At 42.2% G+C, this 27684-nt stretch overlaps 2 protein-coding genes across 5 annotated transcripts in view; one reads left to right on the forward strand and one right to left on the reverse strand.

Annotated features, from left to right (window-relative positions):
* LOC127589369 (ankyrin repeat and fibronectin type-III domain-containing protein 1-like) overlaps positions 1-27684 on the forward strand; it is a 33766-nt gene that overhangs the window by 107 nt on the left and 5975 nt on the right. The window contains exons 1-6 of one of the 2 annotated variants that reach the window (XM_052048497.1): positions 23568-23705; positions 25184-25369; positions 25456-25741; positions 26248-26448; positions 26747-26860; positions 27327-27424. In XM_052048497.1, the coding sequence (XP_051904457.1) occupies positions 25208-25369; positions 25456-25741; positions 26248-26448; positions 26747-26860; positions 27327-27424 (861 nt within the window). In that variant the 5' untranslated portion in view covers positions 23568-23705; positions 25184-25207. Of the gene's footprint in view, positions 1-23567; positions 23706-25183; positions 25370-25455; positions 25742-26247; positions 26449-26746; positions 26861-27326; positions 27425-27684 lie in introns of those variants that run through there. The other variant, XM_052048498.1, reaches the window with a different exon arrangement.
* LOC127589366 (meiosis inhibitor protein 1) lies at positions 178-25551 on the reverse strand. 3 transcript variants are annotated; one of them, XM_052048493.1, is made up of 33 exons: positions 25432-25551; positions 22268-22428; positions 21800-21923; positions 21482-21532; positions 20617-20690; positions 20072-20177; positions 16898-17107; positions 15902-16065; positions 15216-15330; positions 14745-14864; positions 14204-14303; positions 12782-12916; positions 12461-12569; positions 11797-11888; positions 11510-11657; positions 11228-11339; positions 10623-10683; positions 10127-10224; positions 9624-9804; positions 8895-9045; positions 8542-8727; positions 8289-8411; positions 7779-7968; positions 7410-7520; positions 6588-6698; positions 5828-6000; positions 5516-5600; positions 4987-5171; positions 4397-4478; positions 3584-3690; positions 3276-3407; positions 1106-1227; positions 178-548 (listed from the first exon to the last, which is right to left on the reverse strand). In XM_052048493.1, exons 2-33 carry the CDS (start codon positions 22409-22411, stop codon positions 479-481), a joined length of 3972 nt encoding a protein of 1323 aa, XP_051904453.1. In that variant the 5' UTR covers positions 22412-22428; positions 25432-25551; the 3' UTR covers positions 178-478. The 3 variants fall into 3 exon arrangements, with proteins under 3 accessions (XP_051904453.1, XP_051904455.1, XP_051904454.1); XM_052048495.1 differs by lacking the exon at positions 12782-12916; XM_052048494.1 differs by lacking the exon at positions 25432-25551 and having other exon boundaries at positions 22268-23435.

The following is a 27684-nucleotide window of genomic DNA, read 5'->3' on the forward strand; positions in this document are numbered from 1 at the left end:
TCAGAGGTCTTTTGGCTGTAATGTGATAGCATATACTCTACCAATGATGTAACAGCGTGGACCGCACTAATGTATAAAAACACAAATGTTTTAACAGCTGTCAAGTTTATTATAGTTACAGAAAACGGACAAAATACTGATACAAAACAACAACAAAAAACCGTCAATGGAAAAAACAGTGCTTGAGAAAGATTACTGAAACTACAAGGTCCATGAGGCACAACATGACATATTGTGAAGCCCCTGTACCACAAATGACTGTCAAATCATGGTACTGATTGATTGATGGTGTGTCATTTGCAAAGTTGAAGTGACGGTTTATTTCAGCGTTTATCTAGGAGCATCCAAATGCTACTTTTTAGTTAGCAAATATACTGTACACAGTAAATAAAATGTTTGTGGAAATACTATTGGGTCATGTGAATTCACAAAGGACATTGCAATAGAAGCATAACGATAACGATGCTTTCCAAATGTGTCACTTTTCTACCGCACTTTCACTGTTCACTGTGAAGTCAGACAAACAGATGGACACCTCCCCCAAACGTCTGAAGACAATTAAGGAACAACAAAGTGTGGCTTTGAGCGAAAGGAGCTTGTTCTTAAGTCTGTATTGTAAAAAGACCCCAAATTATGGCAACATCTTCTGAAAATGTTCTATTTAGAAGGATCTTGAATCAAATGTTGCTTTCAGCAATCACTTACTGGACTGATTTCCATTTTCCTTGTGGTCTGTGTGATCAGGAAAGAGACAATCACGTATAAAGATTAAGTGAGTCTATAAAGTAGCAATATTTACTGTTACTGAAAAAAACAGTAATAAGTGCGTGGGCTACACACTTTGCCAGAGGAGTAAAAAGTACATCAGTAACAGTTAGTGAATTGCCAGACAAAATCAATGATGGTGGACTGTAGCTGTTGGCAGCATAATGGGTGTGTGCAGCAACATAATCAGACCCTGACTGATATACAGTTTGTTCTGTTTTTTGCTGGATGTGACCCGTAGTTTATTAATTTACTCTACTTACCTTGTGTGTGTGTGTGCATAGGTTTCGCTGAGCTTTATATTGGGTGAAAAGTGACTTTCATTTGAAGTTTTGGATACAAGATGTTGCAGGCCAAACTGGAGCTCTCAGAGGGTGGCAGTGAGTCCAGGGAGTGCATCACACTCCTGACTCTCTGCTTGTGTTCCTCTGTGGGTGGAGGCTGAAAGACACCGCTCTGTATCTGAACAAAAGAATGAAGATAGGCAATTTGATTTTGCATAATAAAAAAAAAATAACATGGGCTTATAGAGAACAATTACGAGTATAACAAGACATGAAAAGATCGCAAAGAATAGAGAGGGGTGGGATGTAACACCATTATGACCGGCGTGACAAAAGTTATGCAAAGGAAGATTCGAGAAGCTAATGGCATTTTTAAATCGGGGGAAAAAAAATATGAATTGAAAAGGACTAGAGCAGTGGCCCGTAAAGCACATGCCACTCATTGATTGTCTTCATGAGCTTCACTCATCTGGCAGTCAGCCAATTTTCAAAGGCACGTTCAGAGATTTTCCATAAGTGCCACTATCCAAGCAAGCAGTGCGCTCTCGTAAGATGGAGGCAACAGATGGCAGTAAAGATGGACTCTAATGTGGGTTAAATACAATCACAACATGGCGGAGCACCCCTCCTGCCAACAGATCTGTCAGGGTTGCAATATCCATCCATTTTATAATCCACTTCTCCTCATGAGGGTCGTGGGCACGCTGGAGCCTATCCCAGCTGAACTCAGTCCCAGCCAATCACAGGGCACACGCGTGGACAAACAACCATTCGCGGACACAATCACACCTAGGGACAATTCAGAGCGCTCCACTAACTTGCCATGCATGTTTTTGGAATGTGGGAAGAAACCGGAGTACCCGGAGAAAATCCACGCAGGCACAGGGAAGAACATGCAAACTCCACACAGGAGCCAGAATTCAACCCTGTATCTATGCACTGTGAGGCGTGCTATTGTTATAACAGCAGTTTGCTGCCAGGTGCAGACAGCTTCCTCCCAAAATGAAACATGACTATAAAACACAGGCAGATCAACACCAACTCTGTGCGTGCGTATGCGTGCTTGAGTGAGATTCGACGGGACGAGAGGTGACGACAGAGCAAAGGTCACATCAAGAGAAGTGTTTGTCACACTGCAGCCTGTCTCGTCACGCAAACCATCTCCTGCAAATAAGCAGGGAGGCGTTAGTGTTAACCCGGTTCATGATTCCCAGGCAACACACACACTCCACTGGGCAGACGCCATCATTGTCACTCCTCCTATTCGGAGCTACTCTCTGCATACCAAAAGCATTTCTTCTGTCGCATGCTCTGAAAGTGACAACTTAACCCCTATAAAGCTGCTCTGACGCAGTGTTTTATACTCAAACGTATCCACACTGGCTTCTACAGGGACAATGACCAATACTATTGCCTCGACTCGTGTTATCTTTTATTACTATCCATTTTTGATTTGGTCGAAAACAAGTTTTTAATAATGAAAGGTTTCCCTTTTAGATAAACCAATTACAATGAGAAGCTTGCACTCCTTTTGATTTTTGTTTGATGATCATCATAGTTTAACGCAGTGGCTTTCATCAATTATTTAGCCACAATTTAAAAACATTTGCGCTGGCGCGCTTGGAAGCAGCTATGCTGGCATGTGCAACGTCTTTATTGCAGTCGTGTTCATCATTCAATAATTCAAGAACATTGAGAAAGAATGACGATAAAAACTTTGTGAGGATTCCGGTGTGGATAGCAAATGGAGAATAATGCCGTAAGAATAAGGGCGGTTGGTCAAAAAGTAATCAAGGTCGATGAATTGAAACATTGCAGAGCTTAGTTTTAAAAGTGTAATAAATAATGTTTCATCTGGGTTGTCTCGAGCAGTGCAGGCCGTGCCAAGAAAAGAGCCACTTTGCCGGAACGGTACAGGACTGCCAATTCAGTACAGTGAAATTGTTCTAAGTCGTAAATAATTTGTTTGAGAAATAAAAAGCAACCGAGTGTGTTAAGCTGCAAGTGAGACACAAGTCTCCATATTAGGGTCAAGTTCGGCCTATCGGGGTACAGTAAGGCAGTCAAAAGCCAAACATATCAACATTTTGTGTCCGTTTTTGACAGCTAACTTGATTTAAATTGGGGCCCTCAGTCTTGTTTCTCTCCTCAAGGACTCTTTGCAACAAACTTGGGCTTTCCCGTCTTAGTTATTATTTTTCAAATAATCAAACCACATGGACATACCTGTGTGAGGAGTCGCCTGAGGGCTTGTGATGCTTCCTGGCTGAGCTTCTTAACTCCGTTCTTCTCCACTGCATCTATCACCTGAAGCAGGTCAGGCTCCCACTGTACCACCAGATCGCCATGCTGCAAAAGCTACACCGGACATAAACACATGGGTAGATGCGGCCACACACACAGACCCACACTTGTCCCATTTGTATTGGATTTGATCACACAGAGAACCCCCCGTGGATCAATGTACTACTGTTAGACTAAAGCGCCATAAATGATGCTTGATTCCAAGTTGTGGGGCGTGTGTCACATCTCACAAGTGTGATGACCCTGAGAATGGCTGGGTGCAGGAGGACGTTCTCTCCTGAGCTCTGCAGGCACAAGAGGAGGAATCGACTCCATGGCTGACAAACCTCATAATTGGCTAAAAATCAACACACACACACACACACAAATGTGTTAATGCTAAGTATGAATACCAATGAACGGAGACTCAGCCCCTCTATCTGTTCCAGTAACAGAAACAGAACCCCCCCAAAAAATGTACATACATGAACTGTTGTAACAACACCCATCTTCTAGTTCCCAACAACGGTGAACTGATCAGTTTGAGACCAGCGCTATGACTCTCCGAAACTTTGTGGAGAAGTGGTGCGTGTGCAAAGAAGGAAACCGTTAAATATTGATGTTTGGCAGTGATTGCCTTCAAAGTCCATTGTGTTTGAGAAGGAAAAATGTCACTGCCTGTCAGTACATAACATAAAAACCAGGAAGTGCTCTGCTAAGTAGGGAACTTAAGGCTAGTGCTTTGATGACATTTCTGTGCTTTAGAGCATATTCTGCTGTAGTTTTATCCGATTTTGTTTCTTTCTGCATATTATCAGAAATGGTTATCGAGCTACAACAGAAAAAAATACACCGCACCGTAAACCCCTCTCCCTTGATGAAAGACTGCTTACAAAAAGGCTGTTTTTTCCTTCCCAATGGTCTGAAAATGAATCAATATGGGATGCATCTCTGAATACAAAAATGGAAGTCAACTGTTCCGGGGTAGACTAAGTAGGGGCTAGCAGTACAATATACTGAAAGGGCAGACTAGACATGAAATATTTTCTTATGAATACAAATACCTGTCTGAGGACTTTTCCTCTGAAGGAAGCCAAGCACGGAATTTAGACAGTTGACCGAGGCTCTCAGTAGCAGCTCATTCCTCTGAGGAGGGAAAGTTGAGAAGTCGTTATACCTCTCGGGGGAATAAGAGTTACCGTATACTACCAACATGCCGTATAAATGAATGTGCAGCATAAAAAAAAGCAAGCATATCTTGATGCTTGAAGGAAAATATATTTCAATCTTGGAATATGATACAATCAGAAACAGAAGGACGACGCAAGATCAAACGGAGGGCCAAGATGAGGATTTAATAATAACTGTCTTTCCTGATGTAGCGGTCCTATCCCAAAATAATCACGTAGGCAGATAGATCAACGAAACACAGAGTACACTAATCTTGAAATGGAGAGGTCAAGAATGTCTTCAGGAGCGAGAGTAGATGAAAAATGGTTTGCTTAGAATCACTTCAGTCAAGCAAAACAAGGGCTAGAACATTCAAAAATCTCTCTCGAAATGATCAAGATTTTGGACAAATAGCGGAACAGTCAAGTATACAGACAGCACACAAATGATACTGAAACCCAATCTCCCACCGAGGCCATACAACCTGTAAAATAAGTCCACTGAGAGCAATTAAGAGGCACCGAGCCCCTCTGGAGCCAAGCGGGAATAATGCACCATCTTCAAATTCCAGGGGTGTTTCGCCAACTAAGCCTGGGCCAGTGGTCACACACACCAGTGCGGTGGTCAAGTCAACATTGAGTAAGGCCTGCAGCAACCTCAAGTAGCTTACTGGAAAGAGTTTAAAAAAATGCAAAAGGCAAAAATGTAGATGGCTGTGGACAAAACCATGACAAGGAGATGGGATTTCAAAATCTCACAACTTGTTATACTTGAGTCAGTAATCATGCGTTTTTTTCGTTGTTGGTTTTTTTTTTGTCTCCAGCACACAAGTAATCAGAGTTGCGTGCTGGCGTGGAAATGTATAGAACATTTGAATTGCCACAGCAAAAATCGGAAGCGACAAAGACGGCGTGACCGATAGTAATTTGAGCCATGATTGCATGCAATCTTTCAAACTGCCACTCTGCTTTCATACAATTCATTGAGAGGAATGACATTGTTCAGATCGTTACCCAGCAAGATAGTGTCTGTATTCCGTTTCTGAATAAGTATTCGCTGCACAGCTGTGTCCAGACTCCATCTCAGGCTTTTGTGAACCTTCAATGAATGGAGACGGCGAGAGAGAGGGGGAAGTAAACAATAGAAAATGGGCTGAATCAGAGGAGGAACTAGCTTTAGCCCAAATGCTTATTGCAAGTATGAGAGTTTGTTTTATCCTCAGCTGCGAGGAGACTGGCAAGTCACACCAAAATGCATTTACAACAGCAGTTTTGTCATTAGAATTTCAAGTTCTTTTGTCTCGTGTGAGGAGCTACAACATGTACTTGGATCGAGTGCTCATGCTGCAAAGTGATGAGGGAGGACAGCAGAAGATGACTGCAGCACAGCAGGGCTGAGGAAGAAGCAGCTGAAGAGACGACGGATGGCGCAGAGGATGAGGAGAGGATTGTCTGAAGCTGATCCATCACTCCACAGTTGGAGAGTAGCATGGAGACAGCTGGGGAGGAGAAGGTGCCACAACGTGTGTCACCGTGTGTGTGTGCGTGTGTGTGTGGTAGCGCATCACAGGCCTGTCACTGTGTGTGACTTAATCACCCCCCACCACCATAAAAAAAACACCCACGTTGGCCCACACAGAGCTGGTAAACTAATACACAACCCACTTGCCCGTACATAACAACATTTTGATTTTGAACTGAATTAAATTATCCTAATGTTTTAATTGTGGTTAAAACTTTGGCCATTTTGTTTGGTCCTGGTGGGGATTGGGACTTTTATATACCGTAAATTGATGATTGCATGCATTTTGAATTTGCATTTCTACCAGCAGAACTTCTTAATATAAAAAAGAGTTGTTTTTTTTAACATAAAGCTCTTTTTTGTGCGTCTCCAAGGCACCTTGATGGTGATATTGACTCAAGAGCAGCCAGTGTCAAATGGTATTTTTATATCTTACGCAATACTCAAACCAATCTCGAAGCATCATTTCTGTCAAAATAAGACAGAACGCGGCAAGCGTGAGAAGCGCAATTGGAGGTTCTTGGAAAATACACGCATAAATTGAAGAAAGAGAGCGTGTCAAACCTCTGTTAGTGCAGTGTGCAGGAGAGAGACTCAGGCAGCAGTACAGGTAGCTAAAGGCAGGGACCAGACTCTCCGTATTGGACTGATGCAGCCGACCTGCAATATTACTGACTGACACAAACAGTACATGCAAAATCAGGCAACGTTCTCAGACATTAGTTTCAATACATCAACAGGAGACTATGATGTGATTACCTCACTCGTGCCGAACTGCGGCTAGTAAAGACCAGGCTAATTTAAAAATGACAAAATGAAAAATGTAACACCGGATAAGGCTGAGTGAATGTATGCATGATCTCAAGCCAAGTACAGTACTACCATAATTATTCACGGAGGGATTTGGACATCAAGGTGCATTTATCTAAGGGTTTAATAAATGTCATCATTGCATTCTGCAGTCAGAGCCTGTTGTATGTTGACGATCTTGAAGAGGAGTAAAGATACCGCTCATGAGGAAATACAGATGAATCCAGGCAGGATAAGTCAGTCAGTCAGTGCACAGCATGAATATGAATTAGAAATGTCCTTAGGTAAATCTGCAATCGTTCTCAAAGCCTGCGGTGTGGCTCAAAGATTACAAACTGGACGATACATTTGGTCAAGAAAAAAAAAACAGTAAAATATATTATTTGCTTCCCAGTGGTTTGGGAATAAAGCTCCAATGCTGATCCAGTCGGTCTGTCACACACACATGTATTTGTGTTCGGTACAAGTCAATGGCAGTGAAGGATCGGTGTGGACTACGTGGAAGAAGCATTATTTCTGAATAACATGCTGGGGAGGAATAGTGTGACCTTGCCAGCGGGGGTGTTTTGAGCTCACCATGGTAGAACAGCTTGAAGTGAACTTCGTCCATCTTACTGCAGGATAGGGAAGGTGAGAGGTTGGCATGTGTTGCACAAAGCAGCTTAAGCACCAGAGGGAGGGAATTAACTGCAAGAGAAAGAGTAAATGCAAAAAATGAATAAATAAAAGGGTTTTAACTGAATGAGAGGACGTCATCATTGTATGAAAATAAAGCATTCCAATGTTTTCATTTACCAATGTTATCATTATCCAATCACAATTGTCTACAGTAAAATAATTTAAATTACAGGCACTATTACAAGTGTTTCATTGATGTGGATGTGAATACAACTAAGTAAAAATATAAGATATACAGTGTAGCGGTGTCAAACTCATTTTGCCTACCTTCTTCAACAAGTTTCTGTCCTTGTATATGGGCCACACTCTCGACACTGAGCTTCTGCAACACCCGGAGCAAGGCAGGTTTCAGACTGGTACACAAGTCTGCCTGAAAGTCACTCTGGCCATCCAATAGAACCATCAGAACTGATATTGCTCGCTCTGCAAGCGATGCCTCCCTGGTACAGACTATGTCCTATATGGTAAGACAGTCAAAACAATTTTCAGCTGTCCTTGGCTTTGCCAAATCAAACCAGTTGCTACAGGTTAAAGCTGAGCTTCACATAAGTGTCATCTGAGCTTAATCAGTCAAATCTCAACAATGAATAGCATCTCAACTGTTTTTAGACACACAGGTGGGTTTTGGAGTACAGTGACAACACCAGCTCGCTGAGATGTCAAACTATGTTTTTCTATTTTTAGAAATTCACCAATCATCTTCCTGTCGTATGCGGTACTCCTAATGAACTCCAATTTGCACAATATTTCTGAAGTCCATATGTATCTTGATCTCACCAGGAGGATTAGGATGACAGACGGGTGCTTCTTTAACACAGACAAAAGCTCCACAATCTCAGTGGCGGGCTCCTGTTCTTCCGCCTTCCCAGCACAACTATTCTCCTTAACATGTCTGTCTGTCTACACACACGCACAAAAAAAAGAAAAAGAAAAAAAACCACAATTTTGATGAGTCTCAACCGTTAGACTGTAACTAATTGGGTAGAAAAAAAAACATCATATGAGGGACAATAAACCAAATGCTTTTCACCACAGTTAGCTCCGCATCTGTGGACTGTGCTTGTTTGGTCAACCAAAGTTCCAACACCGGGCCCCCAAATTTCTCTTTAAGCAGCTCATGGCCGCAAATGAAGTGGAGGACGGCAGGATGATGGATGTAAAGCGATGAGAAACTTTGACAGGAAGAGAGAGCCTTGGTGATACAGTCCAATGGAGCCTTGAATAGGGTGCCGAGAAAAGGTGAAACATAAAAATGCTGGCATTTGTGCTGCCACACCAGAAAAGTATTAACTGCTTCGTAGAAAATTAAAATGCGACTTGTGCAAAAAAAGTACCAATAAATAAACTATAATAAGACATGCTGTATTATGTAAACTAAGTTACCCCATCAAGCGTGGTGCGCTCATCCTGTGTCACGGCTAGCAGATAAAGAGAAGACCGTAGGACCAAGGTAGGGAGGGTGCTGCTGCCTTCCTCCTGCACTGAACGCAAGAGCCACACTACACTGGAAAACACTGTCTGGTCTGGGAGGAGCCTAGTTCATGTATGCAACACAAAAGCAACAGACAAGACAAAATAGATACATACATTCACAGAACAACTGTAGCTGAAAATCAACCCCCAGGCAGATTTAGTGTGAATATACTAAATGGAACAAACAAAGATACAATGCATACTCCTATCGCTGAGCAAATATTTACCCTTTTTTTTCTTCCTAAATTTCCACAGGCCAACAAATATGACCTTTGTTTTGGTACTACTAGTTACAGTACATCCACCTCACAAAAAACTGTACATAATTGGTGCCCATTTAAATGCATTGGGGTAAAAAAAATAAAAACAACCCTCCCCCAAAATTCTTCAAAAAGGCCGATAAACATTCAATGTGCGTTTTCTATGAAAATCCAAAGGCACCAACGAACCTAAAGATAAAAATTAAGTCTTGAAAAACATATTTATACAGCTGAATTAGCTTACAATAACATCAAGAGTACTTTTTCCTTCACAACACTTATGACCGTATGCATTTAATTCAATTATTGTGACACATACCAACAATTCCACTCAATGTGGATGCATGGGGTCTGATTATTGTTTCAAATCTGCGTGTACCTGTCTCCTTGCTGCAGAGCGAGGTGTAGGATGATCAGCAGGCAGTATTGAGTGGCTCTTGGACCTTTATAATCACATAGTTGGAGCCCCGGGGACTCGCGAAGCAGTGTCGGCCAGTCTGAGAGCCGACAACACAGTGAGGAAAGATTGGACTGCAGGAGATTTTCTAATTCTTCTACATCTGGGTTGGAGGAGACCATGGAAATACAAAAGAATTTTATCATCAAAGCACGAAGAATTATTCAACAACATGATGTTACTCATTAATTTTTGCTTATTTATCTTCATTGAAATTGTTAAGAAAGGCAATGAAAATATGTAAAATGCAATTTCTGTGTAGCCAAGTTCAGAAAGGTTTATGGAACTTAGGTGGGGTTAATCTATATCATACAATCATATCTTGAGAACCCGACACAGAATTGCAGAGTCACCAACTGAATGAGGACACAGCGAGGTGCTTTGCACTCTGCGTGTGGTGCTACCGCGCGTTTGGATCTGCATACCCCGTTGGGACGTGCCAGAAGCAGGAACTGACTGGGAGAGCAAACACATACTGAGTTTCTGTAGGAAATCACAGCAAGTCACATTTAAATGTGTGTTTCTGAAAGAATTTGGGAGAGAAAATAAGTATTAAAATATGGAAATGTCGGAAGGAGTGCAGAAAAAGGAGTGACTGATCGAAATAAAGAATGAGGACACCTTTAAGAAACAAAGCACCCAGTGAATTCAGTTTCGAATCGGCTAGATGTGATACTCAAATGGATGCCACCATCATTTAGTCTTTCAACAATTCATTACAGCATCGAGCAGTTTTGCGTTACACTTATTGTGCCAACTCCGTTTTAGACCACAAAAACATATAGAGAGAAGAAAGCTGTATGGGATGAAAACACAGACACAGTAGTTTGAAAACAGAGAACTTTCTGGGGAACCACCAATTTATTATCGGCCGTCCAAAAAAGCAACACGTTCACCCACAAATACATCAGTGCAGTGTACCTGTTTCCCACGCAGAAAATCCCTTTGTGTTCCAAAGCCAACTTGTAGAAACCAGAGGACGCTGGAGGGAAGAAAATGACAAGCATCGGGATGAGACAGCAAGTACGGGGAAGATGGATAAGCAGAAGTATAGAAAGGAAACGGCAGAGGGAACAGAACATATTACCGGTAGGCTGGCATACACTTGTAAACCGAAGCAGCTTTTAAGAACACACACGCGTGGACAGCATCTCCCGAATCTAGTTGTTGCAACTTTCTGCTTGTGAGTCAATCACATCAATTATTTGGGCTTAGTTTTTACCCTTCCTGATGTAACCCATCCTCATTTTTTGTGTGTGCCTGGCACCGCCCGTGGCACTGGCCACGAATCCCACCCGCAGCATCTGCATTAAAGCCAGCAGCATGTATCACATACACTCTTCCTTTTCCTTTTCCCCCCACAGCAAACCAAATGCGGCTTCTCTTCCACTTAACACCCTTGTGCCATCCCTCACTGCGTCTATTACTCTTCTCTCAGGTCTTCCTCTTTGCAGCTCATTCTGACCTTCTCTGTATTCCTCCATCAACAGCCGCAAGGTAAATAATGCATCTGCAATTTCACTTACCCATTTTATTTGCAAAGGCCGGCATGGCGGATGGAACGAGGGCGAATAGGGAGGACAAGACCGAGTAGAAGATCTGTAGTATCTGAGGACTGGGTGCATATTCACACATCCTCTACATACACAGACCAACACGCACACACAGACACACACTAAGCGAAATGATAACTGTACACAACTGAAAAGAACTTGACGAGATTCATTCGCGTTTGTGATGCAGTTTGGATGAGAAGATGACGAAACAGACGTTTGCAATTTGCAAGTGTGTGCGCGACCAACACTCACAACAACAGTGGGTATCCACAGAGAGTCACAACACCGAAGCAGGCATTGGCATAGAGACTCCAGTGAGTCAGGCCCATGGCTCTTCTTTGATGGCGCTGTAAACGCGTTCTCCTTCAGAACAGGATCTGATGCACACTCCTCAGCCAATCTAGACGCACACAAATACCAACAACAATACAAAACGAAACCCGTGTCTGCCAAAGTAAAGAAAACGCAGTGAAATCAAAAAATACACCAAAACTGAGCAATTATTTTGACTGTGCAAAAGTGTGACTTTCAAGGCTGACCTGCAAGCAGTCTGAAAACAAAGTGAGGAGTGAAGCATAAATCCTTCTGCCCAAGATTCCGGGCTGTTGTGCTCCGACTTCTTCCCACTCACCTATTAATACAGAAAATTGGAAAATGAAAGAAGACATAAAGAATGTCAATGTCAATGGAGTGGGACAGCCTAAAATATTGACAGCAGCTGACTGATGATGCCCACCCCTGGTTAGTATTCGTCATGGTGGCCAAAGTGGTAACAGAAGAAACGGAACAAACAAAATTGAGGGGACGATTATACAATGACTCAACTGAACCACTTACTTCTGTTTGCTTGCAGATTGACTTAAATTTCCACATCACAATCAGAGTCCGCGGCTTGAACTTTCTCGATGTTCATAACACATGATTGCAAATATTGAACATGTTGCAAATTGGTCGGCTGACCGCTTGAAGAGCAAATTGAAAAGAAAAAATACATCTCAAAACATCACACACTACGTCAAGATCATCTTTCCAAAAAATGTGACAATCGATCTGAGCAAAATGTGGCTGAAAATCAGCCAGAGATCTTGAGGTGTGTACCAAGCTTGAGACATGAAATCAAATTTCATTTCGGCAGTTTTCAAGTTTCCATTGAGGCTCATGCATACACATATTTTTTTATAAAACATATCAAAGCAAACTCACTCTACTTTGCTGGCAGCTAAAGGCAGGAAGCTCAGGGAACCTTTTTGTGATGGCCCCAACAAGTCCTTGTAACTCCTGGTACTGGACTGGTCTGGACTGGTGGTTCATTCTGGAGAAATTTTAACCAAGTCTTGACAATAAATACAAATTACGAAGTGGTGATAGGGTGCCCAAGGCCCAAACTGTAATTAAAGTAATAATTGTACAACAACCATACTTAAATTTACGATGTACTGATGGATACAATTTTGAAGGTTGGTGTTAAAAATTTTGCGAGCTGTTTTTGCGAGCTGTTTTTGAGGCTGTCATGCATGTTGATACCTAAAGAGATTGGAGGCGGCGCTGGCAGCTTGTGTGGCTACACTCAGGCAGGGAGAAGAAAGTCCACAAAGCACAGCCTTTGAAACCGCTACAAATGCTGGAGGACTGAGGAATAAGTGTAGATTTGTGGGGTGCCTGCGCACGCGCACACACACACACGCACAACACACAAACAAACAAAACTCAACTAAATGCAAATAACCTGATTTTATTGAGGATTTATACAGCTTTATGCCAAGTTAAATTCAATACTTCTGATATTAAATGCAAGAGAAACTTCCCAATGTTTCCAATGTCGAATGTTTTCCAAAGTTGGAATAGAACAGAAATGAAGTGCATCTGCTCTTAAGAATCCCAAATCACATCACATCTTTTGACAAAGGGCCATTAAAATTACAATATGCTCTTGATGCACATCATGTGCAATTTTTTTAAATGACCATTCTCCCTCCTTAACCTACACAAGACACAGAGGTGGCTAACATAACAAATAGGACGAACTATTGACATTCCAAATATTGACGTTTGTCACTGCTACATTATGCAGCAACAAAACTATTGTCTCGCTGCAGTCACAATAGTGGTTTGCCTTTCAACTCTTTGCGTGCACACACGCACACGTGCACACGCACTCATGCCCGTGCAACCTAATCTAGCCTTACCATAAACTATGTACTATATACCACACACAGGGTTCGACTGCGCTCAAAAAACTGTGATGAGCCTTGAAGACTCTGCGGCCCTCTTATGTGTACTGTACGTTTGCTTGTTCGGCACTTTTAAAATACTTTCTACTGTACAGTGTCACACAATGTAAAGGACAGATTTTCCTAAGATATCTATCTGTAATTTGTGACCGCGGAAACATCCAATTAAAATTATGTCAATCTTCCAAAAATGCGGCAGTGTTTTACCGTCTGCTGATTTACAGCCACTTCGACACTTCATTTAAATCTAATTAAACTTCCCAGTGCAAATCATACAGCCTTTGACATACACGAGTACACACCATTTCAAAACTTTTTTATCCATTTCTCACTAAGCACAAATTACATTTTCCTTATTTTGATGATGATTTTGAAGACTCCCATATGGTTGCGTTCTTGTGTATTAAAATGTTGGAAATAGCTAACATTTTGCCTTGCCAGACTTCAATTGGTGTGTGATTTATCTGTTGTTATTGCACTGAATTGAATTAAATTTGTGAAAATATAAATCATAATGATTATGCGTGTGCAGTGTGCACAGAGACGCGTGTGATTAGAAGGGCTCACATTTGTGTTTTTTGTTTCTGTCGTATGTGATAAATACATCCCAAGAGTTTTTCAAAAGCAATGAAGCGGATTGTTCTGTCATGGCCAAATCAACGTCACAAGTGTCGGCTGTCATTTTAAATCTGTTTTTCTTACTGAGCAGTCTCACCTTTCCAATATCTTAGTGAGGAGAAAGAGCCCTTGTTTCATCACATCCACGTTAGTCAGCTGCAGTGCCTGCTTCAGACTGCGCACCAGGGATTCAATACCTAACACACATAATAGCATGCGCATAATACATCACACAATGACATTGCTATGCACAGTACAGACAGTGGTGTGCAAATCTCCTCAAAACTCAGTAGTCAATCATAAATGAGATTTGTAGAAAAATCCCTTTCCTCAAGTCTTAATTCTTGATCTTACCAAGATATTTTAGGCACGGCTGGAAGCAACCAAGCACGGTTGGATGTGTTGAGTGTTGAAAAACCTGTGTGTTTGGAACTGGGCCAAAGGTGACTCCAGGCCAGGCCCTTTCATCCAACATCACTGATTTAAATATTCCCAATTTCTAATGACAAAGCATATTCTTCCATTTTGGTCATAGGGATTTGGTATCAAGTTACCACTACTTTTGTGAAAGTTTCAAGAACACCAGTTCAAAGTAAAACACAGGAAAAATAAAACTGGATGATGGCAAACTCCCTCACCATATACTGCGTGACACTGGGAGAAGAATAGTGGGTCTTCAATCAGTAACAGCAAACAGCTGTAGATAGACCACAGCAGTACCTCAATACTTGTATCAGCCAGCCGGTCAAACAGAAACTCTTTAAGGTGCGAGGGAGAGACAGAGAGTGGGGGGAGTGAGATGGGGCGAGGGAGAAAGGGATTGAGAGAGAGACTGAGATTCAGACAAAGGAGCAGTCCGAGGGACAAAACAATTACCAATGTCGAAGACAGTGTTCACGCCCAAAACTACGCAAACGCCCCTTTTTAAATAAAGGTGCAACGTGGCCTTTTTTACACTGCGCCTCCTTGCACGGGTCTGCCAAAATATCAACACTTGGTCTAGCCCACCCCGCGTGCAAAGTAAGAACACGCTTCCCACTACCGGTACTCTTACGCTGAGCATGAAAATGGATCCCAAAGTGTACCTGGTGTATGTATACACATTTTACCTGGTATGTCAGCTTTGATAAAAGGAGCACCGTACTGAGTGGGAGAATGAACAAGAATAGCTGCAATGCACTTTGCAGCGGTCACCTTCAATGTATCATCACCACTCAAGAGTAACTGGAAACAGAGAACGGACTTTGTTAGAATCACAAAAAACAACCACATAAAGACACACAGCTCCGAAAAAACGTTTGCATGGTTTACACACCACTGACTATTCTTGTTTAGTTTAGTCTCGACAGCCTGAGATCAAGTGGTAGAAATTACTTGGCTTCCTATTATTTTTCAGTATGTGGTCAAACTTGCAAGCGGTTTATAATTGCGTTTGTTAGATTGTGGTATCATAGGCATGAAAAAGTACAATATGATATCCAATTAGAGTTTCAAAGTTATTATATTTATTCTATGGCGTGACTGTCATGTTTTAAAGGGAGGGTTTGTCTTGACAATTGATTGGATCTACCAGTAGATTACTGAATTTATTGTGTGACTGTACACAGTCATCAACTAAAGTCTGAGCTGTTCTGCTATGCCATCTACACATTGATTTCCCAGACATGAAGCAAAAATATTTATCCAGAGCAGAACCCCTTGATTCCCTTTGCAAAGACACACTAATCCAGGATTAGATGTTCTCGGTATCCAAATGCAAGTTTTGGTCATAGAGGCAGGATGTTTGGACAGAGACCTTTTTCAGGATGAGAGGGAGATGACAGTGATCGGGAGTCTGTTGCTCTTGGTTTTGGCTGCTGGAAATGGTGTTCCCATTGTGGCTGCACATAAACTGATCACCAGCGTGGCTCATAAGAACTGAAACTGCCTCTCCCCACTGCACTAGAATCCACAGTAGAGCTACGAAATGGAAGATATGGTGTCAAGACGATTCATGACATCTATGCAAATTATAAAATTATACGGGACACTGATATGTCGATAGCTGTACACAAAGTTGTTTTACTGTAGATCTGTTATGGAAACAGTAGTCTCTGGAACGCTATCGAAATACAACGCCAACAATTTTGTTCAAGGACTATAAAATGTTGAATAAATGCAATGTGCTGATGCATTGCATGAATAAAATATAACGGTTTAATATACACTGTAGTGTTGAGGTCATCACAAAAAAAAATAGAGCACATTAAATGTTAATATGAACCCCATAAGTCTCATCTGGAGGTTGAATACTGCCGACTGAGCATAATGAGTGCTGCAGATGTGCGACAAAAAGCAGAATAATATAGGCCCATCCACATTCAAGTAAGTGTCAAGGCATATCAACTCAACTTATTTTATTTAACGCTTTCAAAACAGCTACAGCTGCTGAATGTACATTTCCACAGAGATCGTGAAGTGTGGAGAATTGAAACGGAATACAATAGGTACAATATGTCATTGTGCATTATGAAACAACCCAACCACCCTATAACCATGGAACAAGTGAAATGCAGTTTTGCCCTGTGAAGAGCACGGAAATAATAAGAAAATGTTCTTCTGGAACTGTCTCAAACATACATAATACATTAATTTAAAATAAAACATCGACCTTTTCCTGAATCGTGAATGATGCAATTTTCAAACTGGCCATTAAGGGGAACTGAATGCATAACCTCCAACTAGGTGAACTCTAGCAGACATACATAATAATAATACTGTAATAAGAAGAAAAGATGAATGCTGTGTTTACCAATGCAATTGTTGATGAGCTGGGGGCAAGTGGCAGAGGCAAAGGTTTGTTGCAACAGGACACAGACTCTGTCCCGAATGGTGACCGGCAGGGACTGTGCTGTTGAGCCCCCGGAGGTCCCCAACAACTTGAGCCAAACATAGAGAACTGATGCCTTCACCCCTTCATCCGGATATAGCAAAACCGAGCACAGGCGCTCGAGTAAGGGCACTGGAGGACAAAGGTGAGAGTAACCATGTTGGGCTAGACGACGCACGCGCAAATAGCCAAAGAAACAGTATGGATGCAACCATGGAGAAATATTGTATTCTGTCTTACAAATTGTGTGCAAACACATAACACAGAAAAAAAATGCTATGCTGGTGAGTAGGCTTTTGGTATTTGTGTGTGTGTGTGTGTGTGTGTGTATGTAGGAAAAAAAAGCCCTTGGCAACAAAATGCAACTATTAAGTTTCAATCTAGCAGTGACCAAAAATGAAAGTAAAAAAACACGCCAAATGCTGCCATTAAGACGAGTGCAGCAGCTACAGAGAAGAGTGGAACAAAATGAAAGGTGGGGGAGAGACTAAACCGAGAGGAGAACATTAATCAAATGCTCATTACTTGTCGCCGCGATGAGAAAGTGTGTCACTGATTTGGAAAGGGACTGTGATAAGGAGAAGGTTGCAAAAGAAAGATAGTTAGAGGCAGCTGTAAGTGAGGTAGGGACAAGTGTCCAGATCATATGAATGAAGAAGGAAAGAAAGACGGGCAGATGCCACACAGCCAGTTACGGGGGGGGGGTTAGTTCGTTTCAAGCACCATTGACAACATAACTTCGAACATCTTAGCAGTGAAAAGGAGGCTTTCTTATTAAGAAAGCAATTTAACGATGAGCCATTTCCCTGATTGAGAGGAACGTACATTACGAACAGCCGGCTAAAAGCCTGAACTCAAATTAGACTTCAAATCAGCAAGGATGTCAGAGGTAGAATCAAGCAGATAAAAGCAGTTTTGTACATCCATCAAGGTCAGGTAATACCACATACATCATAGCAGTATTACAGAGAGAGCAGCTGCAAGAAGGAAAGACTGTACAGAAGGATAAGCAGTGTTTAACTCCATGGCAGGGACGCGGCCGCAAACAGGAGAAACTCCGCACTGACTAAGTAGGCGAGCCGAGCTAAAGCCAGGCTGCTCTGAAAAGCAGATCAAGAGCCAAGTGAGGCTTCCAGAAATGTTTGATTAAACCAAAGAATGTGAGGCGGTCAAGATGAGACGCAGCCATAGGAAGAAAGGGAGGAGGAGTGGGAAGAGCGCAGTCTGAAAACGCAAGAGATACACAGAAGTTGGAAATGCGAGGAGAAAGAGAGAACATTGGATGACATCGACAGAGGTGCTTAAGTGAGACAAGTAAAGGATGGACGCCACACACTGTTAAGGTCCTGCTGCCGTTGGCCAAGAGATGCTGTATTTCGGTTTAGACAACAATCCCATTCATAGATCCAAGATGGTTGTCGGACCGATTGATCCAAAGGGTCTACCAGTTTTGGATCACACTTCTGAAAGAACATTTTTAAATGATCATCTCTACAACATTCCCAGAAAATCACAATGTGTCCTCACTGGTGAGCTATTTTTAGAACAATGCCCGCAGGCTACTCGTGTTGTCCTTTGAAGCTACCCTGATCATCATCAAAAATGGAGAAAGATATGAAGTAACTTGGTTAGGCGGAAAGGCAGACGGCAAGAGCGATCGTGTGACATATACCCGGTTCATGTTGTCAGTGCGGGGCTGATGTCGTTAGTCATAACAACCCCATGGAGAAGTGTTGAGTGACAGGCCACTGACAGACATACAGTCAATAGAGGTAGCCTGCATCTTGCATTAGCATCAGGCGCCTCCCTACTATTTGGCTCCATGTGGAGCTTGTAAAACTCACAAAGATGCTCATCGGGGTGAACAAATTGTACAGAAAGAAACACAGGAGTGGCTATCATAAGACTGAGAGATTTTTTTTTTTTTGATGCCTCTGAGAGGTGCATTTGCATTCATGTTATACCTGTGGGGTGTCATAAACAAATATTGCATTTACTTGTAGCTTAACTACTGGTTGGATTGCACACTGTTTTCAAACATGGGTTTGGCGATGCATTGCATATGAGGGTGACACAGCAGCTCAGTGCAGCTGGAGCGTAATTGAAAAGGTCAGTTCGAGAAACTGAAATGAGTGAGGTCAGTGAAAAAGACACAGTGTGAGACGTAGTGTGTTGGGTAGAGCAACACATGGCCAAGTTTCCCAAAAAAGAGGACACAGTCATAAATAAATTGGTTGAAACGGGCATCGGACAGAAACGATATTTAATGCAGAGAGGAATGTCATTGCAAATAAATAATTAAATTTTTGGGTTGAAGTCTCCTTCCCTCTATTCTTTAACGTTGTAAACATTGTTCTCTAGTCCTATGACTGTTAATTGATATAGGACAGTGTTAAACCATGTACGTTCTTATTTGAAAAACAAACAAAACAAAGAAAACGTGCAGATTCAGGTTTAGTTTTCAATGTGCGGTGGCGGGGTAAAGGTCTTTATGCCCATCAATCGCAGACGAATGCCCTTTCATTTTGTACGATGCCCCTTCATCAACCATCATCGACGGGGTCACGTGGGGTGAGGGGTTTGGATTGTCCCCACCCGGTCGGGTCTGACTTTTGCACGCCCCGCTTGGACAGCCTTTCGGCAACAGCCTCCCACAATATCTGCAGACTGATTTATTCTCGTCCTCTTTCATCTCTTTGTGGCAAGCCACTTCTTCCTTCACAATCTAATTCAAAACTAAATAATTCAGTACACGTAGCTGTATATCAGGGCTGTCAAACTCATCTTTGTCGTGTGTCTTATTGTAATCGAAGTTTCCCTTCGGGGGCCGTTGTGACTGTGAGACCATAAACACGTTTAATCACCTCCTTACACTATTACATAGAGACAATGCAAAACAAAAACAAATCGATGAATCAGAAGTCAAGATTAATCTGAAGGATTTTGAATACAATGAAACGGTGTGAATGTTCATGTACGAGGGAAAGTGGAGGTCAGTTGATCGGCGCGTGGGAGGGCAAACAACAAGACGCATTTGTTACAAGTGTTTTCAAGTGTACAGCTTATGATCTTATGTGAGTCTTGCTCGGGCCTCACCGTATTGAGTCACCAGGATGAAGGCAACGCTGGGAACGGTTTCCACCAAACTCCCTAAGAAGTTGAACGTTGGCAAGAAACTCTTCACGTTGAGCTGGTCAATCACCTAGAGCAGTAATAAAAACTATAAAACCATATTCACACAGCAAAAGATAGACGTCAATATAATTCTTGAGGCAGGTAGAGTACTCAAATCAATGCTAAAGTTTTGAATAACAGAATTTATCAATGTATCACAAAATGATCCAGCGGCATACATTCTGTACACTTTTATTCATGCACACTTCCGATGAGGTGAATTGTGTTCTGTATTTCTGCCATTGATTTTACTATTTTGCACTTGCAGGGTGGGTTGCTGCTATTTTTACCACGATTCCCTCCCCCAAAGGTTACACAACAGTAGCAAGGGGAGACATGCGCGTTATTCTGTTTACTAAACAACTGTAGGAGGATGTGTTGTTGGCTGCAAAGGTGATGATACATGTTTTAGTGTACAGTACATGTGTACATAAGGAGATTTTACCCTCTCGAGGTGGCTTTCTTACCTGTCTGTTTATTTGATCCAAAACGTAGTGCAATGGCAGCTCACTCTGGAGCTCCACCAGGAACAGAACCAGAACTGAACATGACGTAGAGAGAAACATTTATTTTAATGTTCGGAGCGATTTTATCATATGTACCGTAGTTGAGTGTTGAAGTTCTATGCCCCTTATTTTCCACCATTTGTCATTGTAGTAAACTACATTTTCAATGACTCCTGTATGCAACCAAACTGAAAGCAATTTGAACAGCTGTGTCAACGTTAAGCAGTCATTTACCACCCCCCCACCACCAAATGAATCTGTTCAAAATTAGCCGATGAATATTTATTGCTTTTATTTGTCCTTTATGGTCATAAACGGAATATGAAACTCTTATGCGGGTATGACGAATGAACATAATGTTGATGTGACATATTGATTGATTGATCATATCAGTCATGATGAGCTGAAACACTGCTCTGTAAACCGCCCACACTCTCACCTAACAAGTTTTTGAGTGATGTAGATGCTTAATTTTATCTTCTTTTTCTCACATATCCCAAGTTTCAATTGAAGTCTAGCATTACATCAAAGTTTTCCCTCAGGCATACTTAGACAGCCGCTATAAAATAATTCTGTCATTTGGATTCAAACTTCTAGTTCTGCATTAAAAACTCTCAGTTCACTGGGGGGTCAACAAGAAGGAAATATCAGCACACAGCAGGCTAACTTGATTGTTCGAATAAAAAGACATAACACAGGGCAGTGGAGGAATATTGATCATGCACTTCTATGCTGTTACGATTCGAGTTGCAAGTTATGCAAGTAGGATAACTGCGCAATTTGTGCATCGGTAACGTAGGAATGCTTATCCACATTTGCTCTTTACCTTGATCGACTTTCTCCAGAGTGGCTGGGTCCACCATCGTGTGAAGCATCCCTGTGTATAGAGCAATAATGATAGGCTTGATTGCACAAGGTAACAGCAATGGTGAGGCATTTATGAGCCTTTATGTGGTGATTTGCTCGATATCTTTTGTCTCTTGAACTGGTTTGCTCAATTAGCTTGTCTTCTGATGTGTCACGGACAACATTGCATAGAAAGAGATTTGGAGAAAAGTCAATGTTGGAGGACTGGATGCAGTTTTTTCCCCCTATCCAAATCAGTATTCTTGGATGCCCACCTCTCTGCAGTGATGATTCTTACCCATTAGAGAATCTATAAATCGAATGGAGACTCGGTGGTCTTGTTGGAGCAACTGTCTCAAAGCCCCAGGAGAACACTTTAGCAACCCACTAATAGCAGACAAAGCATAAGCCTTCCTGACTGACTGAAAGACAGAGAACATATGGAAAAGTCACATATCAAAATGTGGTTGCCATTAATCATTACCAATAAAAGTATTTATAGACAAGTAGGCAAAATTATTGGAACCCTTTTGACAGAAAAACCCACAAGGCCACTGTAATAATTTAGAACTGGCAACATTAACAGTAACATGTTAATGAATGTAAAATGAACAATATTCAGGCATTGTTTTTTCCGAATTATTCTTTTTAAAACAAACTAATATACCATTGGCGCAATACGACAAGTGTCCACCGTCTTTGTGGAAATTTCGCAGATGAAATGAAAGGGTTGAGGTGATTCACTAAAAAATCTAAATTTACTCACTGAAATCTCGTCGGTTTCCACCATTTCAATGACACAAGCCACGCAGAGAAGCAGCCCGCCTTCCTCAGCAGGCCCCAGGCGCCCACTCCATCTTGGGTCATGCCTGAAGTGAATCTTGTCATATATAATCTCCTTGTTTGCCATTTTGGAGCTATGCCGTTCTAAATCACGCACACAAAAACAACACGAAACATTATCTATAAAATAATTGTGAGAGTTGCTAACAAATGCTAAACTAATTAGCTGCAATGAATCCAATGGAGCCAAGACTAGATAACAACTACAGGGTTATAAGAAAAAAACGCGTTATTAAGCGATGTTTTTTTCTGTTCATATGCTCCCAAAACACTTTACTCTTGCCAATATTTAAAATATCTAATTACAATACCTTTCAGGAACAGCAGCAACAATCTGTGTGTAATAATGCTAATGCTAGCTAGCTAACAGCTCGAACGCAAAGGCCCCTTATTTTTGAATGGAAACTTTATTGATATCAACAGTGACAAAAGCTGTTTGTACATGTCAATACCAATTGATTTTTAAGCCAATTATGTATAAATCTATCATTCCAACAAAGAAAGATAGTGGCAATTGTTTAAGAGATCGAGAAATAAAAGAAGTACATTAGCTAGCTTAAAGAGTCAGACTTTAAATGCTAGCGAGAGCCCCAAATCACATTGGACTTCTCTGCAACGTTTAATTCACATACACTGGTAAATACTGTACTGGAATTCTCACTAATGTGTAATAAACCCCCCAACTACCCCGCCCAAGATAAAAAGGTGGGAACATTTATATTTCTTTCTTTGTGCTAGAACATAGTTGATCCATCGGCCTGAGGCTACAGTGATAGAAATGTTATATGGCGAACAAAGCATGGAGATACATGGATTCGGCTGGCGGCCAAACACGCAAACAAATATGCAAGCAATTGTCTTTACTCTTGTGTCACCGTGCATAATGTCAGCCACTTCCTGTTGTGCAACACCAGACGTCTTTCATCTCGTTCCAGTCAACTCGAGTATATATTTTGTCACGTAATCATTCTGCACGTTATTTGATGCAGTGTTTCCACTGGCGTTTGTATCATCGTTTAACTCACTTTAGTCTTAGAAATGTGTTTTTAATAATAATTATTCATATGGATCTGATAATGTATTGTATTGTATTGATAAAATGATGAATACAATATTATATAATCTTACACAAGTTTGACACATGTACTTCTTGCAGCTGACATTACGTGAGCTGGAGGAGGGCCAGCCAGCCCATCCAGTAGGAGGGTATAGGGGTGTGCTCTGACCACCGAGATGCATTGTGGTGCATCTCAGCCAGAGAGTTCTGAGTTCACATCACTGGATTATATCTGATCAAAAGATGGTTATTTCTCAAAGACTATCAGGTTGAAGCAACTATTTGGAACCTAAATGATGAGAAGGTAAGCATGACAAAATCTTGTGCAAATTTGATTTCAACTTGTTACCTTTTATTTTTGTTCCTTTTATTTCTTTCATTGCCAACTGTCCCGTTTAGATTAAATTTGAGGTGATGCTCGTCTAATGATCATTTTTATCTTGTAGTCTAGTTGCAAACACTCAATTTCAACTCAACAACTGTCATAGGAATTTCGTTATACCGGTAGTTCAAGGAATGTAATTGCTGCAGGTCTCACGATATGCCAACAGTCACAGTTTGGGAATTACTTGCCTTGATTTTGATTCATCGCTTGGTTTCACATACGGTCCAGTAAAGAAACACAATGCAAAACATACTACCGGGACTTGTGTTTTGTGTAAACAGGAGCAGAGCAAATGACATTCAATATGAAACATCAGCAGGTTACATCTCTTCTTTTTGGAACTGTCAGACATCATTCGTTTGTCTTCATTTACAAAAATATTTGTCCTGTTTACACTGCATAAAAACATTTGGATATAAGAGCAAAACAAACAGCATCGAGCTGAAGAAAACCATCACTACAATTTGGCCCGTGACGAAAGCTGAGCTGCACTGTTTTTGTTTGCAAACTCGGCGCGTGTTTGATCGTGAGGTAATTTCGATTCTCATTACATTTAGGTGAAAGTTTTATGTCATTAACGTCCTCATTTTTCATTCATTCATTCAAGTTTACATTCCCACAGAAAGCTACATAAAATAATGCATATACTGTAGATTGCTGTGGGATTCTAAAGATGAAAACAAAAGTCAAACATTTCTGAGCTCAACCTCCGTATTACAGTTTTGACAGTCTATGCAACATGTACGCGCCACAACTGAGACGGAAAAAAAAAATACACAGCCTGTCACCAGATGCCGAGACGCGACAGAATTTCAAATGCAAAACCACAAAGGCCTTATGAGGTGCATTTGTCATGAGTCATTGCTGCTACTTTCCAAGCGCGCATTACTACACAATTAATGTCAGCGCTACACCCCAAAGCATAATTTGCGTCCAGCCTTTTCTTTTCCCAAATGATTTGCCTTCACTTATCTGTAATGCCTCAAAGCTAATCGCCTTCTCCCACTTGCCCCGTCAGCACTTTAAAGCTGACGTAAGGCATAATAAACAAACTCTGATAATTATACCAATAACAGTGGTTGTTATTATCACCCTTTGCTGTCACATACCCACATCCTGGCAGGCGCAGGTACGGTCTGTTATGTATCCCTGACAGAATTGGCATCGCGGGGGAAAAAAAAAAAAACCTTCCTATTTGGTCCTCGAATTGCACACCGATGTATTGAGTTGACACAAGGACAGCAGACTAAGACTCACTTCTTCATCCTGTCTCCCCCTTCGGTTTTGTATGGTTGAGGGTTCTAAACAATGCTTAATAATGAACAAAAAAAAAATTATCTTTCACACCACCGTCTTCAGTCTTGCCATTTGTGTCTCCCACTTCCCTTTCTGCTTAGTCTCCTCTCTCTTCCTGCTTTGTCATGTCTGTATCCCCGAGGAACCCGCCGCATCACCGGCGCTCTTTGAGTCCCGTCTCACCCAAGCGGCTCTATAGAAACCTATCAGTCAGGCTAAGGGGACGAGAGTCATCTGTCGGCGGGGAAGCAGACACACCCAAGCACCTCGGAAAATCTGCAGATGCTGTAAGATACTTATTTGAAGGGGTGATCGTTGTATGTTATGGCGACGCCAACCGCCTACTCACAGCATCTTCTTGTCACCCCATTAGTACAAGACCTTGTGGGACGCGGTGGAGAATGAAGACACGTTGGCTGTACAAAGTCTGCTGTCCCGAATCCACAATAACTGTAGAGGAGGAGGTGGAGGAGGGGGAGGAGGAGGAACCTTGTGGGAGAGAGGAGAAAAGAAAGAGAGAGACTGGGTGAAAGACCGGGAGAGGGGGGTGAACAGAGTCAGCGAACAGGGTCTCGTCCCCCTGGATGTGGCTGCCCTCACCCACAATTCACCTCTGCTTCATGTGCTAGTCAAAGCCGGAGCTAAGCACAACCCGATTTGTAAGTACATGGTTGGAAACGGTCACGCCGTGTTTAGAAGCAGCGATAGATTTGCTTAACAGGGAATAGACCGGCAACCTAGCGACCACTTGCACAATTAAATCCAAAGCCAAATTAAAAACCAACAAAAGGGCTGCAAACGAAGAAGCAGGGGCAGAGCAAGGTTAGACTGGAGGGAGATGAAGTTGACCGACATGCAGGTCATCAAAAGCCAAATCAATCTGAACGCGTTTTTTTCGCTCCTTGATTTCAACGAAGAATTCGCCAATTGCTTTTGAATGCAAAACCTTGGCCAACGGGCTCTTAGGAAAGTAAGTGACGCAAAAATAACTCATTGACTCAAAATCATTTGCTGACGGCTCGGTCCCCGCAGTTCAAATTTCTATCCCTGCTCCTGATTTCCCTTGGTAAGCTTCACTGATAGGTACGATTCAATGCGTTCATACAAAGGATATTGAAAATGAAGCCTTGCTTTTTTTTTCCTTTTCGTGTTGTATGACTGCTAGTATTGAGACCGGAAGAATGGGCGATTAAGCTCGATGATCTCGTGACGTTGGCGAAAGAAAGGGTGGATGAGAAGAAGCAGGAGTTACTGAAGAAGGCCGGGGCGGGCTCCCACGCGCAGGCCGATGTCCACAGACAAATCAGACTCTGGAGCCTCAGGCTGCAACTTTACTGCCGGATGAAGGAGAATTTCCACCACACAGGTCAGTCAACGGTCTGCTGCGGACGGTCGGCATCGCGTGTATTTCTATTAATGGGGTCCGAGCCGCGAACACTGTGAGCCTTGAGGCCGTTTCCTTGCCTCGACTCTCATTGCTTTCCTTTCACGAGCAATTATCTGACAGTTTTGCGGGCGGCCATGGTGTTACAGTCTGAGTAAAAGTGTCCGGCTCAACTGTTAACAAGAACTCACTTTTCCTGTTTTAATGAGAAATGCGACAAGTCTCTGCTTTTTTTTTTTTTAATACGACTCATTTTGTCTTGTGTACGTTTGAAATCCAGAACTCCCAGGTCCTCCCTGTCAAGTATCCATTGTGGTGACCAGCACATCTTCTCTGTTTGTGGCAATCAAAGAGCTCGAAGGTGACCGCACGGGGCTCATCACCTGCTACAAGGGTAAGTAGTCAACAAAGACATTTTACCGGGAATATTTTACAGATTGATACGTTGTCGCATCGTCGACGGGCGGTTAGCAACATTCTGGGATGTTATCGAGTTGGAAACCTTCCATGGGAATGAACAGTCGTTGAATGTTTTGGTCAGAGAATGAATTGAAATGTTTTCAGACTACAGCGGGATAGGGAACGGAGAGCGATACCTTTTTTTTTTTCCAGCGTTGTTTAACCGATTCAGGGTGTCCCCCACCTACTGCCCGGAGACAGCTGGGATAGGCTCCAGTACCCCCCGCGACCCTAGTGAGGATCAAGCGGTTAGGAAGATGAATGAATGAATGAATGTTCCAACTGCACAAATATCACGGCCAATAGTACGGTCTCCTTACCCGAGGCACTGAAACTTCAAGTTCGATCCCTGTACAGGACAAAGAGAATAAATTGTCAGTGAGATTGTTTTGGCTTGACAGTGGAATGGAGCACCTCGGAGAGCTTCAAGCGCATCCTTGGCTCAGCCCAAGTTACCGAGACCAAGAATCCCTCCTGCAGTATCCGGGGACTCATCGCTGTAAGACATCAAGCAACTACACACCCCCCCCCCCCTCCTCCCCAACCCCACCCCGTGTATGCTATAATAACACGCCCAAGGTGTGTTTCTATCTCGCGGATTTCACTTATTGCTGGAGTGTTGTGCAATTCCCACGCAGCGGGCTGGACCCCCAGAAGAGATTTATCCCCTTATCATCATCCGCGGCGTTAAACTCCTTTTGGATGTGCTGAAATCACATCAAACAAAGACTTATCTCACCCAACTGTCCCACTTAAGCA

The sequence above is a fragment of the Hippocampus zosterae genome, chromosome 17 (assembly GCF_025434085.1).
Source record: "Hippocampus zosterae strain Florida chromosome 17, ASM2543408v3, whole genome shotgun sequence".
Taxonomy (NCBI): domain Eukaryota; kingdom Metazoa; phylum Chordata; class Actinopteri; order Syngnathiformes; family Syngnathidae; genus Hippocampus; species Hippocampus zosterae.

Coding starts and splice junctions, on each gene's coding strand:
- LOC127589366 (XM_052048493.1), bottom strand. CDS start 22,411: ATGGCAAACAAGGAGATTATATATGACAAGATTCACTTCAGGCATGAC. Junction 7,521..7,778: donor ACAGAAACTTGTTGAAGAAG/GTAGGCAAAATG, acceptor TTTCTCTTGCAG/TTAATTCCCTCCCTCTGGTG. Junction 3,408..3,583: donor TTCTCAGGGTCATCACACTT/GTGAGATGTGAC, acceptor TGTCCGGTGTAG/CTTTTGCAGCATGGCGATCT.